This window comes from Cyprinus carpio, chromosome B7, assembly GCF_018340385.1.
Source record: "Cyprinus carpio isolate SPL01 chromosome B7, ASM1834038v1, whole genome shotgun sequence".
Lineage (NCBI taxonomy): Eukaryota > Metazoa > Chordata > Actinopteri > Cypriniformes > Cyprinidae > Cyprinus > Cyprinus carpio.
Window position 1 is genome coordinate 19,576,807 of NC_056603.1, and position 16,762 is coordinate 19,593,568.

The 16,762-nt window shown below is 36.1% G+C and overlaps 1 protein-coding gene across 5 annotated transcripts in view; it reads right to left on the reverse strand.

The window, feature by feature from the left end:
* Nucleotides 1-3,046, reverse strand: part of LOC109093162 (dual specificity mitogen-activated protein kinase kinase 5) — a 51,613-nt gene extending 48,567 nt beyond the window's left edge. For 2 of the 5 annotated variants that reach the window (XM_042727752.1, XM_042727756.1), the window contains exons 1-3: nucleotides 2,614-3,045; nucleotides 2,408-2,456; nucleotides 2,014-2,081 (exon numbers count right to left, since the gene is read on the reverse strand). In XM_042727752.1, coding sequence (XP_042583686.1) covers nucleotides 2,014-2,081; nucleotides 2,408-2,456; nucleotides 2,614-2,745 — 249 coding nt within the window. In that variant the 5' untranslated portion in view covers nucleotides 2,746-3,045. Of the gene's footprint in view, nucleotides 1-2,013; nucleotides 2,082-2,407; nucleotides 2,457-2,613 lie in introns of all 5 variants that reach the window. The other 3 variants (XM_042727755.1, XM_042727754.1, XM_042727753.1) reach the window with 2 other exon arrangements.
* Between the last annotated feature and the right edge of the window lie 13,716 nt (nucleotides 3,047-16,762).

The following is a 16,762-nucleotide window of genomic DNA, read 5'->3' on the forward strand; positions in this document are numbered from 1 at the left end:
GGCCTGATAATAATGAGCTCTTGTACTCGTACTCGTTAAATTGCCCTGATACCAAACGCTGATACCACACAGCATGTGATAAGTGCCATATTCAGACAAAGAAACACAGACAACAGAACAACAGACAGCAGAATGGAGTCATTAGAAATTAAGAATGTCCACGGCACGAAGTATATGTATGCAATGAATATAATGTTAAACATTCAGTATTGACGCCTGTGTAGCTGACGTGCGTGAGCTGATAAAGCATGCTGAGTGGATTGAGCTCACAGTGGCGGAGATGCACAAGCTTGTCGAGTGAATATACCTTTCATCACTGGAAAGTTTGTAGTTCGGTCGGATATGTCAAAAACAAGTAAGTAAAACAATAAAACAATGCACAAGTAACTTAACAGTAGGGAGGGGGAGAGAGAGAGAGAGAGAGAGAGAGAGAGAGAGAAGAGAGAAGAGAGAGAAGGAGAGAGAGAAGAGAGAAGAGAGGAGAGAGAGAGAGAGAGAGCGAGAGACAGAGAAAGAGAGAGAGAGAGAGAGAGAGAGCGAGAGACAGAGAGAGAGAGAGAGAGAGCACCCACACTTCTGTTGTGTGATCTCTGATGTTCACTCACTTAGCACAAGCATCATCTGGATTAAAACTAAATTGTAAAAATAAGACCATTTATAGGGGCATTCACTATAAACATAATTTATTTTCAACCTTAGGCATACACCACTTTCAGGTGAAAGTGAATCTAGCAGCCTGTGTGAAATGCACTAGAGTGTTACTACTTGTCCCTCTCATTCTGCACCAGTACAAATACATGCACACGTTGCGCATGTTTTGCTAGCTTGAGTTTTTCTGCAATATATGACTGGATTTGAAATATAAATCGCTATTTTTTTTTTTTTAAACGCGACTTCCATTTGTGAAAATATCGAAGTTAGGAGATTTATAACGTGGTTCCATGCATTATTACAAGAAAGCGCATGATTACAGCTCTAAGCCGCTGCAATCTAGCAGCTCTAATGCTATTAAATTAAAAAATTAAAGATGAACCATAGAGCAAAAAAAAAGCATACAAAAAAAAACAAAAAAAACAAAGAAAGTAACAAAACCTTGTAAAATACATTTTAATGGGCATAATTAAGTGTGAAAATAACCAAAGGATATAAAGTCAAACCAAAAATTATTCAGACACCAGATATAATTTTATATGTTTTTACTAGTGGGTGCAGGACAGTATAGTTCATGTATGTAAGTGAGGATAGCAAAATAAAGTAAACTGTGACAAATTATATCCAAAAACTCTTCCTACAGTGGACTACCAGTAAAACTGATACAAATTTGGGACCAAAAATTATTCAGACTGAGTCTGGGAGAAAAAAAAATTGAAGTTCATTTCAATTGAAGGTTTGCATGAAGTTGGATGACAGCATGCCCAGAAGACTACAGGCTGTCATTGAGGCTAAGGGCTGCCCGACTAAGTACCGACTGTTGTGTAAATACTGTCATACTAACAGCTGTATGAATCATTTTTGGTTGATTGTAATCCATTACATACCTTTCTACCAAAGGTAGCTTTATCAAGCTAACATTATCAAGCTGAATTTGTTCTGACACAGTTTAACTCTGAGTTCTTGTCATATTTTATTACCAACTTCTAAACTATAGAGAATAATCTGTGATAATGTGAGAAATGTTGAAGGTGTCTGAATAAATTTAGTTTTGACTCTTTCTATAAGTATATATGTGATTGATTTTTTTTTGTAATATTAATATTTACACAAATACATAAGTACCTTAAAAGTGCAGTGAGACAGACTTAGCTACATCATTTGAAAAGCTTCATGCAACACTCTTTTGTCAAAGTTTTGTGTGACTTCTCTGATTGGTGGGGTTTTGTTTACAGTTATAGGCAGTGTAGTTCCTTACTGCCAATCTGGCTATTAAACACATTTTAAAAAACATTATACTGAAATCACACGGTTTAACAGCTAATTTAATCTCAGCAGCATTTATACATCAGGCATACTCACATATGACAGCATGGCTTTGAGCTCCTCGTCACTGCGAACTGTGATTCGGTCGCCAACTTCATCCTCATCTGAAATAAACGAGAACACATCTGAATCATCTAACAGCTACTCACTTGCCTATTTAAACAAACATTTTTATCATTTAACTGCAAATTGACTGGATTTGAAATATAAATCGCTATTTTTTTTTCCCCTTTTGACCAGCTTTTTTTTTTTTTTTTTTTTTTTTTTTAAATAAAGATAAGAGCATTGCAAACAGAAAAAGACAGCAGTTATTCTTTAATATTTTCTTGTTTTAAATTATTATACTGGCTATACTGATAACTTACTTTAAAAAATAAATAAATAAATAAGTAAATGGTATTAAAAAAAAGAATATAACAACAATGCTCACATTCAAAAGCTGTGACTGTGGCTTCAGGCATGACCTCCTTGATCGCGCCCTGCCAAACAAGAGGAGAATCACTGAGCAATCACACATTTGACTGACAGCTGTCAATCAGCACCGCTACTCTCATCAGGGAATGACACGCTCCATGAATGGGTTCTCTCTAAAATGTACTGAGACACCACATAACTAAAGTTAAAACAGCAACTCACCAGCAAATCACTGAAGTTGAGGTGTGATGGAGAGTCCACTGAGGAGTCCATGTCTCCCACCGGCGTCTTTATCCGGATCACGATGCCCTCAGATTCCATGCTGCACAGGTTATTCAAAACAAGTAAAAGCATAACAGAAGCACATCGAGAAACATAATCTTGGCTTTCAGAGCAGGTTCCCAGACACACAGCAGCTGTACAGCAGGCTAGACGGCTAGCTGCTTAGCTCACTAACAGTGAAGAAAACATGAAAGTATTTCCCACACAACTGACGCAGCGGCTACTCGTCTAATGAACGAACGACATGTCATTACAGATGGACCGACTACTGTTAATCCGATTTTTTACTATTTTTTCAGTAGGTAACAAACTGTCAACAATGAAAGTAAAGCAGAGGAAGTTTAGCGGAAGTGTTATTACATTTACCCGGAAGCTGAACGTCCTTTCGATGCACATAAAAGCCTCACACAGAACGTTAGTTGACTGATAGACATTACTCGCGACGTTTCTGTATCAATTATTGTTGCATGTAATTATTATTATTTTTTTTTCAAAATGTTGTCATTAAATAAATTTCTTTATTAAATTATTAATAAAAGAATTCGGTCATGACGTCATTTTGTAGGCCAGCTTGTTTTTTTTTTAAAACAATTCGATGATCCACAAATATAAATTTACCAACAATAAACCGCCTTATCCTGTTTTTTTTTTTTTTTTTTTTTTTTTTTTTTTTTAAAACAATTTCATTGTCAGAAAATAAGAAAGCATGTAGAACTTATTCATTTTGCAATGACTTTAATTTATATAGCCTATTATAATTTATGGTTAAATGTCTTACCCTCAAGCTCTTATGTTTTTGTCTTTTTTTTTCTTTCCTATTTCTTGTACTCAGTTGACAATGTGTATTGTTGATACTTTGTGTATTATGTACAAACATCTTTTAAATGTCAACTTTGTATTCTATCCTTGCATTAATGAAAAAAAATTGCGATGAAGTATAGCTACATAAGTCTTTAGATAAATTATGTATTTTTATTTTATTTGTATAATTTTAATCACATGTCATTTTAGTCATAAATCAACTATAAACACATTGCAAAATCTGTTAATTCTGGGGTTTTTTAGCTGTTTTTTTAATTAAAGGTATTTTTTTTATATCAATTATTTTATATAGGCTACTTAAATATATTTATGGCAGCCACGTAATTGTTGAGGTACAGTAAAATGGTTATTATCACAAAATAAACAGACAGTTTGATCAAAACTGATGCAGAGACATTGTGCTGTATTTCTTCTCACATAAAAATTTATATTTCAACTACATATATAAATACAAGTACATATTTAAATACATATTTATTTGATTTAAGCATTGTAATATAGTCACAAGGTTTTTATTGCTGTAGATACAATAATTTTTCTTTGCTATTTACTTCATCTCTTTCATATTTTACCTCTATTATTTACTTCTCTGCAACTTTAGTTATATACAATTTAAATTGCATTAGTATTTAAAGATTTCCACTTTGCACAACTCATTAGCGTGTAATCGAATGTACAACAAAGAACATTTAGTGCGCTGTTGATTACAGCCTTATCTTAGGGGACGACTCCTTCGCTCAATCATGGTCACAGCCTGATTGCAAAAGCCTCAACAGACATTGATCCTTCAGCAAAGTAGTTTTGTTTCGTTCGACCTCAGAGTCCAGCTAATGCCGCCTTGATGCCCTGGACCACAGGCAGGATTTAGAGCATCGTGTAATGATAAACAGCTATGAAGGCTAAGTCTGACCCATGGCGAGCTGAAATCTACAATGATATGATCGCGGCCTTTCAAACAGGATCAGGTCTCACATCAAACTTTAAAACAATAGTGATTCAAGCCTATCAATGGCATGGCCTGTTATCAGCCCTAAAGCTGCCTTGTCAGTGGAACAAATTTGCAGTCTGAAAGAGCAATGAAAGAATGCCACCTTAAATGTTTTCTTTGCTCACTTTGTAAGAGGCCGAAAGCGAAACGCTTAAATACGCAATGGGGTTGACTTTGATTGAATGAAGACCATTCTCGTCTCAAACTACAATTGAAACAGTCAGGTTTTAACCCTCTAGTCAAAACATACAAAGAGCTCTGTTTAATGATCAGATTATATTACTCGTATTACAATTGCCAAATAGTTTTGATAGCTCTAAAATGTAGTTTGTATAAACAGCTGAATACACAAGTGGCTCATAAACACACAATCAAACCTAATGAGTGGTTAACCCTTCATGCTCTGAGGTCTTTCTGAATGAGTCATCAGCTGCTCTGCATGACATTGATTGTGTGTCACACAGCACAATAAGTAATGGCTGAGTCTCATTGTTGCAGACTTAGAGGCTGAATTGTAGACAGAAATGGAGTACCAGAGTCAATGTATCTAGCTGTGAAGTGCTGATTAGAAGAGAGATGTAACTGCAGTTTGTCGTCTCTGTGGACCTGCTGTAAATGTCTGGTGCAGTATTACAAAAAAAAAACATGCCACATCAGCAAACACAATTATCAGAAATCAAACTGGACCTATAGTCATGAGGATGAGCATAGAATGGAGAGAGAGGGCTGGAATGCAGTGTCTGGTAATTAAAAAACATTTTATCAGCCCAAACAGTCTTCTCTCTCTTCCTCTTCATCGACAAGCTGCTTAGCTGAGACAGAGCAGTTTGACTACAGACACATGAGCTGCTGGGGTTTCACTCTCTGCACTGGAGAAGAGGAGGAATAAAAGACAAGCTGGGAATGTTTACATCACGGCAAAATTGGTAGTGAGATTTTCCCCTATTTTTCCCACAAAGACATACATTTCCTGATATTATCGTTTGTAAAAAAAATTCAGAAAAGGGTTTGATCAGAGAGTTGGATTAACCGGAAGAGCTCAGTCACACAAATCAACAAAAAGTCTTGCAATTTCTGAAACTTCCCACATTTGTAAAAGATCAGCACTACATTCAGTATTGACTGTCACACCTCTCACCCACCGGATCCACTGCATCTGGAATGTGTCCACCACTCTGATTGGAATGGCTAAAGTGTGTGCAATATGTAAATGAGATCCTCATGCCTTCCATAAACAAGTAATGCACATGCATAATAAATTGTCTTGTTAATATTTCATTACCTGTTTATTCTGCACATCTATCACTGTAGTGGAGGGGTCTGCATTGGGTACCAACTATAACTCGCTTTGCATAAGAGAAATATAGGCATATATAAAGTTGGACAACATTTTCAGTTTTTGCACAAATAAAATTTTTCCAAATAATGTATTGCACCTTATGGAATAAATTTTATTCTGTGTGGAAGTAATTGCCATACAGGAATAAATTACATTTTAAAATATATTAAAATAGAACATTTTGATAATTTTTTAATCAGAAGCCTTGGTGAGCACAAAATCTTACCGACCCCGTCTTTTGAAAGGTAGCATGAATTCTAAAAGTGATTTACAAACAGCAGTGGAGTTTATTTGCTTGTTTGTATTCATTTTGAGTAATTAGTAAGTCATTAGGGACCTTCTTTTATATACCTTTTTTATAATACATTTATTGTTCTTTAATACTTCAGTCTCTTTGAAAACAACACACTGAATCTCAAACAAGTCCATTCTAAACTAGCTTTGTCATTTCAGAATTTGTACAAGATACTACAAGATTTGTACAAAATACTAATTGCCAAAGAATGTGTTGTTATGCTGTGCACTAACTGACAAACGCCCTCACTATCTACTGCCAACAGCACATGTTGTGGCCTGGCTTTGCCGTGACTGCCCTAACATCTGTTTGTTAAATGGGATCATTATAAGCATATTAAGAGGTCAGTGGGATCAAGGTTTTGTGTTTAAACGAGTCCATTTCCACAGTCATATCAAAGCAGAAACACTGCGAGAAGGGAGTTGATAAATCAAGCCTGAGGGGGTCTGGTAATAGCTCTGAGCCAGGTAGCACAGCCCTCTCAGCTTATCCTATCCGTCACCTTAAACGTTCTGCCAGTGTGTATGCTAATGTACTCACACCACTGCCTCTAGATCTGACCTATACTGAAGACATAATATACGTGCTCCGCTCCTTCTGTTTTAGACAGCCCCAGTCCTGTTAAGAGCTCCAGTAATGTCTGCGGTACAAACTCACACACATTTTATTTACACTTATGCACTTATATTTTACACTTATATACACTTCAAATTGATTCTAGATTCTATCTGTCTTGCACATTAAAATTGCACCTGGCACACTATTACAGACCCTTACAGTTTATTATATACAATATACATTCTGTACAAATATTTATATACAGTATATCATTAATTGCATATTGTGTGTACTGTATAATGCATATTGTGTATTATTACACTACCATTCAAAAGTTTGGTGTCAGTATAATATTCTTTTCTAATTAATACAGGACAGATTCCACTGACAAGAATGCATTATATTTTTTGTCTGTAGTGATATATGAAAAAGAGGAAAAAAAAGTCAAATTTTGTGTTCCACTTGAATAGACAATTAATGACAATAAAGACGTTTATATTATTAATTATCATTTATAATGTATATAATGTAAAGATTTCTGCATCCAGTGTAAAATATGTGCCAAATCGCTTGTGTGGATCCTCAGGGAATTGGCTTCCACAAAAATATTAAAATAATAAAATATTAACAAAAATAAAATAACAAAAATATTAAAATATATAATTAAATTACATTATATAAATAGTTTTTAATGTTTTTTTTTCTTCAAATAAGCATAAGGTGATTCTTTCAAAAACGTAAAAAAAAAAAAAAAAAAAAACAGCTTACCAAAACACTTAAACAGTAGTGTATTTGTAAGAGATACAGTCCACTGGACAAAAAATAAATAAAAAAACACTGACTAGCACCCCAACACAAAGCAGAGAGATCTTACATCACTCTGAAGCAGTTTATTTTGCAATAATGAATTACTGTGTGTTGAACTACTGATGATTTATTTTGATTTATTAGCCTTACTTGATACAGAATAGAATGAAACACAGGTTTCATGGATGACTTATATAGTGTTGCCAATGAAAACAGGCTTTATTAAGACATTTTTGAGCACTAATGCTGCAACTGGCCAATCAAAATGTAACTTGGTTAAGAAATGTATCTCAATTTTAGTTTCGATTTTGATTGGATATTAAAAACTAGAGCTGAATCTGGTCTCTCACAACATTGATGTTCTGGTATAAATTTTCTCTTCTTTCAGGCTGATCCCATATCACAGCATCCTCATCTCTTGCTTAATGGCCAAAACTACAGGCAAATGTATAAAAGTACCAGAGGTATTCTGCCCAGTATCGATCCTAAAGCAGCTCCTGTATGCTTAATCCAGCGGCCGGCATGATGAGCAGGCTCCAGAGGGTCATTTACAGCGTCTGTAACTATCCAACCGCACTGCCTCATTGTAAAACATAACAAAAGCAACTGAAATACAAGCCTGGACTGTACCTGTGCTCTATAGCGTCACTTTTTCATTAAAAACCACAATCCTGCAGCTGAGCCTCAGGGAGAGCCACAATACAGCCCTCTAACACAAGGGCAAACACACGGGACCTGACGCTAGCCTTCAAAAATAAAAAAGCAGTAAATAAATAGATAAATTGAGGTGGGTTTTTGCAAAAGGCTTGAATGTAAATGGAGTATTGAATGTAACTGGGTTTGTCCAGCACGCAACACTTGGGCTTTTATGTCTGTGGGTTTCTTTAATGTTTAGAAAGACTCCAGCTCCCTTTGTGTGCAGAAAGCTGATTTAGTGCACTAAAGACCGCTGCGAGAACCACCGCACGTAAGCAGCTAATGTTACATACTCTAAAGTAGCCTGTAAATATCATAGAGTGTGGAAAACATCTATAACTGGCACATTAAACAGATGTTGGTCTGTTGACTAAGTGACAATGCTGTGTTTTGTGCTTCTTTATGTGTGTAGCGCTAGCTTGAGCCTTTGTGTAATTACAGGGTAAAAGTTCAGACTGTAAAAACCCTCAATGACACAGGAAATGTTTGACTGTCATGTCTTGTGACCCCTGACTGTGATGGAGAACGGCCACACATTTCAATCTTGCAGAGGTACGCAGGTCAGAGAAGGCATATTCGATGAATGGCACATGGCCTTTATGGTTCTCGATATGTGTTTTGGGTCTGAAATCGGAGGGTCATTTTCAAGCCGAAGAAACTAATCTTAACCAACATGTACTAATCACAGTCAAAGTGAAAGAAAGGATCCTGATGGAGTTCCTCCCATTCTGTCCATATAACGGTGCCCTCTGGTGGTAGAAATGGCTTGAGCGCCTCACAACATTGACATAAAATAAAACATACCAGGCTCAAAAGAATCTGCTAAGAGGCCATAGTTCTGTATAAACAGATGACAGCTTCTTGGCAAACAATGCCATTGCAAGCAGACCTCGATCCATGACTGTGTGGAAGGAAATGGAGATGGCTCATTAGGTGTGCTTGCTTTGTAGCAGGGGATCCATCTGTAAAACATGCAGCACATGAGGAAACAGGAAGGAATTTTATGATTGCTAGAATCGATGTGTGAGAGACATTCTGTGTTGACACATCCTTGATGGATACGAATCTCACTCTCTCTTTGTTTCTCATTCTCCCATTTCCTTCCCAAGAGATTTTCTCTCCTGTCACAACCCTGGATCGTCCAGCCGCTAGAGGTCAAAGGTCAAACTCTAAAAGAGAAATTAGTTTATTGACACAATAAGACCTGGCAGTTTATTTGATGTTCCATCACACAGTGTTCCAACCTTCCTCATGTTTGCCTCTCAATTTCACAGATCCCACGGGAAGGAGAGAAACAGAAGCTATATAAATGAGAAAGCTATCACAGGTGTTATCATGCTCTGAGGCCCCTTGATCCTGAGTCCAGCTGACATAGTGGCTAATCTGGTTTAGACACCTCATATTGTAATGACAGAGAACTTGTTTGACTGAATAATAATAAAACTGAATCGAAGCTATTTAATTACACAGGTTCCTGTGATTAAGCACAATTAATTACATTGCACATACAGTACATTTATATTTATATACTATATATTTATATATAAATATTATATATTTAAATTAATAATGTATATAATTATAGATTATATTTATTAATATTATTATATTATATTTGCATCATTTTATATTTATATCTAAATCTATACATATTCGTGTTTGCTGAATACTAATTATATACAATGATAAATATAAACTAATATATATATATATATATATATATATATATAGATATACATACATATATACAAACATATTTTTATACATTTATATTTATTTTATATATAAAAAATACTGTATATTTCTAAAAAAAAAAAAAAAAATTATTCACTGAATGAATTCCCAAATTAAAGCAGAATCAACATAAATAATATTTGTTTAATGGCATCATTTTACTATCTATCAAGTACTATCAACTTTTGTATTGCTAATACTGATACCAATACCTCTATCAAACAGATTTTCTTTTCCAGTTTCTGGGGATGAAATTATACATTTTAGCCATTTAATACTATATTGGAAATATATATATATATTTTGTTTATTAAATATGCATAAACTAAATTATCGGACTAGTGACTTTTTGTTGTATTGATAAACAACAAGATCATTATCAATCTTAAAGAAACTTTTAATAATAAGTATAATAGTATTAAATATAAATAGCTTAGTTAGACGGTATATGAATGTAACATTTAAAAACATGCAATCATAAAAAAAATGAATCAATCAATTTCACAACAAGCACTTCAATAGGGAATATTGAGCTTTCAGTTGCAGATATTTGCCGTTGGCAAAAGCACATCTGCAGTCATTACGTTCCTGGAGCACTGAATGAAAAGTGCTTAACCTTTGCCGTGCACCTACATCTGTTCGATCAGATCAGCAGACATTCAATAAGGTGGATTTCTGCGTAATGACAGCTGATCTAAAATGGAAATTAAACAGCCAGTTTAGCAGAGGGTGTGAATGAGGCGAGCCATTTGTTTTCCAGGTTTGCATCTGTGGATATACACAAGCATGTGCATCAGGAACATTTAAAAGCATAGAGCTGGATGTGACAGCTCATTAACACACAATTGTCTAATGATGTGAAAAACAAGGCCTCTGACACTTTACCAAGACTAAGCACCTCATCTTCCCTATAAACACAGAAATATTCTCTCTCTCGCTCTATCCAGGAGAGGGTGATAAATGCCTGTGCAAGCGAGTCAACCGGACGATCAATCAGAGGCCAGGCCTCCTTCATCTGGTCAATGGCACTCTTGTTTCTGCTGTGGGAGAATGGCACAATGACTTTACCACTTAATTATGTTGTTAATTGCTGTGTTAAGATTTCTGCAGGAGGTCCCTCAGGTTAGTAATTGAGGGTGGTCGCACCTGCAGACTCCAGGCACACTGCATTTATTCACAATTCAATAACTTGAGTCAGGCGATAATGATCTTCTGCTTTCAAATGCTGCTGCCCTTACTGTTAACCCACTCTCATAGGAAATATCTCACAGCAAACTACTTAATGAGTAAAGCAATATATTTTTAAAGATTTCATGCCCTCGAGAATATTGTTGATTAAGACCTTATTTACATCGCTTTTAAAGAATTTTTAAAACTCACTTTGAAATTGATTCATTTTAAACAAATGTGTGTGGTTTACATTTTTTTTATGTTTTTGAAAAAAGTCTCTCATGCTCTCCAAAGCTGCATTTATTTGATCAAAAATACAGTAAAAACAATAATATTGTAACATATTACTACAATTTAAATTAACTGTTTTCTATTGCAATATATTTTAAAATGTAATTTATTCCTTTGATACCAAAGCTGAATTTTCAGCAGCCATCACTCCAGCCTTCATGTGTACTTTTTAAATACACATATACCTGCAATGACACACTTGAAATTGTTTGAACAGACCACACTTAAAATCTTAACAGAACAAGTGAAAACAAAATCTGGTCTCTTTTATAAAGGAAAGATGTTTCCATCTACTGATGCTATACAGAGTCAGTGTGTGATTAATGAATACAACTGAGGACACTGCTGCTGCCCAGCACAGTTATAGTCATCTGATTACCTTGTAAAGTACAGAAGTAGTAACCTTGTGTTCATCGGGCCAAGTTTTAGTGCGTTCCCTCCTGCGGTGCTTCCAGAACAGCCAATAATTAAACAATATGCACACAGGCTGGTGAATAGCAGGAGTTGCTCTCAGCTTTGGGGAGGGTTGTGCATAACTGGGGCAAGGGAGGCCTAGCTGTGTCTACAGCTGGGACTATAGCAGTTAACACTCTTAATGCACCATTAACACAAACTATAACATTTGACTGAACCTGCCACGCACTCCTACACACATACACATCACGCTGTCTGGCCCATTAACACAACTATAACATTACAATGAAGAGTTTCACACACAAACACACTATTACACACAGTGTAACCATTACCACAAGCTGTAACATTAGGCTTCACCAGACATAATGACGGCACTAAACCAATAGTGGAGAATGAGCATGCCAGACTGGGATGTGGCAGTTTGACTTTGTATAACCTGTATCTGGTTGAAAGTAATATGCAAAGTTTGTAATTTATTTGAGTTCTATTTATTACTATAACATTCTATACAACAGTTAGCAATTTGACTTTTAAATGACTCCTACCATTACATGTTTGTTTGTTTGTTTTTTTCAGTTAATGGTGACAATGAGTCTGAAATGGAGTTATTTGATTCTTTATTGTTGAATCATTTATTCAACTGATTCATTCAGGAACAAAACAGGCCTGTTCCAATTCCTACAATTGCAGTCAATGCACTTGACCACTTTTGACCACAATTTAGTAGTTGTGGTGCTAAAGTGATAAAAAGTAGTTGCAAACATTTTACAAAATGCACATACTCTCTGCACCAATGAAATGTGCAACACTTAAAAATGATGTATAATAATATTATATGTAATAAAAAAATTCATTTTAGTGACACTGGAATGTTTTCCTCGACATCTCATGATGAATGATGGGTATGTAGAGATTAGAGAGTGGATTTAGTGTAAATTAAGGTCATGTTTCTGACCTGGGACATGGTATTTTAAGTGGCCAAGGATCCAAATGTGGGTCCTGGGACAGGCCCAGTCTCTCTGTGAATCACTCACTCTGTCAAATTAATTAAAAACTTTATCGTGCATGTTTACATTTAAAAACTAAGGAAAACAGTGCAGTGGAATGCAAAAAGGGTCTCTAAGTGAATATATTAAATACAGTATATTAATTAATGCGTTTGGCATAAAAAAGACAAACTCATACCATGGTCCACATGTTAGAAAAAAGATGTAAAGTCAAGTGCAAAAGTTTTCTGAACATGAGAGAGAAACAAACATGCAGTAAAAACCCACTGCCACAGTGCAATAACCTCTGTTTTCTGTGTCCTGTGAACAGGCTTGCCATTGATTAAAACAGCAAGGTGTGCAATAAAGCGCAGGCGAAGTGCTGGCTCCATATGGCCTCAGACCCCGAGGCTGTGAGTTCACTCTTAAGCCTCCCCCTGCTCCCCTCTCTCCTCTTCCCAATACTACAGATGGTAAAAACACAATTCAAAGCCCCAGCACAATGGGTCCTTGGCAGCAGTTCAACCATTTACTTCAGTAATTAACAGTGCAGATACCACTACAATTGGGATGGATACTAACTATGTCACCCTGAGAATTAGAGTGAGCTAACAACTTGTTCTGCATGATAGGTGACTCTGCTGTAAAAAAAATATGTAAAATAGGACACTTATAAACAGTGATAAACAACATGCTTGCAGGACATCATGATTACCTCATAATTAGTTCACAAAAGTTCCCGACAAGCAGCAAAATGTAGTAATTAAAGTGTGACAGAAAATCTTTGTAAGCAGCAGAAAAATTTACATTTCAGGCTTATGTGTACTGATTACATATTAAATCAATGCACTGCCAACTGCTAAGCGTAAATAAGCCTTACACTGAAGGGTCTATAATTGCAGCAGAATGAAGGGCTTGCCTCACTTTCTCTCACTGCAGACAATAACTTCAAAGTGAGGTCTTCCTTTATTCCTCCATAATTACGGCCGAATTCCACTCAAATTATCCCATCTAATCATCTATTCTCTAAAAGCATGCTGAATGTATACTACATATCTAAAAGGTTTTATGTTCTGGATACTCACAAGCCATCAAGCACTCTTTTGGACATAAATACATTGCGAACACAAAATCTAGACAGCTGCTGGGCTACTTGAGCCCACAACATCTCATATTTTCCCTTATACTAAGTGATAGCCTATTATATAGTACTTGAATAGAACACTGTATTACTAAATCATATCTACGTAAAACAAATATCTGCACTGAAACATGTTTTGCTATTTAGATTAAATGTTAATTAAGTTTCTACTTAAATAATAGTAAGTGGTTACATGTGTATTTGCTGTCAAATAAATAAAATGTGAACCAGACAAATTTAGCTGATGGGAGTAGCCATTTGCTTTTTTATCTAAATATAACATCAGTCGACAGCATAAAAGGAAGTTGTTACTGTCTTTTCTCCCCCACTATGACGTATATCTGAATGAAATGGCTTCTCAAATGAGTTAAAACTGAAGGACAGGAGTCGATTTTGTCCATCTGGAATTGATTGAATTGGTTTCGTTCCTCAGGGAAGTGACAAATGTCATTTTTGGCAGGAAACGAGGCTGTGAGGAACAGAAAACGAGGCTGTGAGGAACAGAAAACGAGGCTGTGAGGAACAGAAATAGTGCGTTCAAAAGCCTTTCTATAGACAAAACTCCATGGAACAGTTTTGAAAGTTGTGATTTAAATTACATGATCTAGGACCTTGATAAAGTGTGTGCCATTGCAAAAATGTAAGTCTACCCCTCACAGCCTCATTTTCATCCATGCAAAATTCAGTAAGTCTATTGCTGTGATCTCATAAGATAAATCATTTTAATAAACACTGCCATATTCTATTAATTAATACAAATTTGGATTGTTATTTTATTTATGTATTCCCAGGCAAGTTTTGGGGGCGGTACATTTTTGTGTTGTTGGCAAATTATCCTGTAGTATTAAATAATTTTAATCATTAACAAATGACTCACTGAAAAGCATTTTAGGCTTCTTTCCTGAAAAGCTCGTTTTATTCTCCAAGGTTGCCAATCAAGCAACTTCCCCTAAAATGTGTGGGAATAACTGATAACAGTTTGACCTGTTTTTCATCAGCTCTACACCTTCCAGCAAAACACTCCATGGTGTGATGTGATTAGTTAATATGCATCACCAACAGAATTAATCTCTCATAGATGCAGTTCGACACAAAAACCACCGACTTTAATTAAGCAATCAAGACAGAGGCCAATTGCATATAATCCTGTGACAAACCGATTAGAAATATAATGTCAATATTCAGCTTTTGTGTAGATGGTAATAGTGGGCACCACAGCACACACTGCAGCCTGTTATACAACTACATTTTGGGCAATGCTGTTCTGTCCTATGCATCTATACCCGACGGAAAAGGCACATTACACAAGACCATATGCTGCCAAAGTTCCAACAGGGACCGTATTACCGTCTAATTCTGCATCGCAGGAAATGAAGGAATCAGCGCTGGCATTGAGTCTGATTAACTCCGCATGACTCCATCAATACCCCAGTGAGCTGGTCTGCTTCTCTCCCCACAGGTGAGCGCTCTGTTCCCATTCCCAACAACAACACACACATACACACAAAAGTGTCCATCTATCTCCAGAGGCGAGGAGGAATTGTATGATCTGCAAATGATCTTACAAGATGATCTCCTGCATGCATAATAAATATAATTGCATTTAGAGGAGAGAGAAAGAGAGAGAGAGAGAGAGAGAGAGAGAGAGAGAGAGAGAGAGAGAGAGAGAGAGAGAGATACTGCTGCTACTGCAACACAAACATACCATTATTTGTTATGCTACTAAAGCACACTGAGCAACAATCGAGAATGCTCGGATTTAAAGGAATAAATGTAATCAAATTATCAAATTAGCACTAATTAACATCAGGGTGCTGAGTCTGACTATTAAAGCTCACAAAAGTAGACCCGGAAAAAAAAACAGCTCAAGTCAACTTCTTAATTATTCTTGTGCATGCAGCATTTCCAAGACTCATGCGCCCTAAGTGCAGATAAAGACACCATCTGCTGGTAATTAGAGCTAAATAATATCAGACATTATAGCTAATCATTTTGACTGCAAATTTGATTAAAACCTGCGTATAATTCTGGCTAGTTTTTGTTTTTCTGAAAAAAAAGGGGCCATGTGTTTTGCAAAACCATAGTCAGGAAAAAAGCGACGCATTAAAACAGACTGATTATTCTTTTCCAAAAACCTTGGGAAACATATAAACATAAAAAGAATAACACGCCCAGTCCTAATCTTTTATAGTTCATTTGCGTTAAATGAGAAGGAATTACTGTGTATCACTGCGGCCTGCTACAACAGCAAGGCATTGGCCTTAATGGCTTTTTATTAGCTTAATTTCCAAATTAAATGGTGTTTGAAGCTGAAGACGCTCTCTTTTCTACACTGTTATTATCCCCATCATCATGAACCCATTTTCCTGCCGAGACCAATTTGAATAAGACGAGAAGGCTGCTTCAAATCTGTGATGGCTGTGTGTGTGTGTGTGTGCAAGTGTGTGTGATGGACCTGCAGGCGAGAGAGAGAGAAAAAGAGAGAGATCCATAATGAGGGATGCTGGGGAATTGCCCTCCTGGAAGACCTGATGTGTTTCCAGTTGGCTGCCAGCTGCCAGAAATCAAGACAAACACTGATCATTGACAGGAGGATTAACACTGCTTCGCACAGACATACACACCTGAACACACCGACGCACAGAGATCTTTTAACGGGCGATGCTTAAAGCAAAAACTGCATTAATTAAATCAGTTACAGGCTTTCAAACATCTTCGACTCCTATATTCAATTAGTCAGCAACATGGTGTAGCTAGCAGGGGGACATTATGGGTGTAATTAACAACGTATTAATGTGTAAATGAGACAAAACTCTCTCGCTCTCCCTCTTTTTTGCCAGAAATT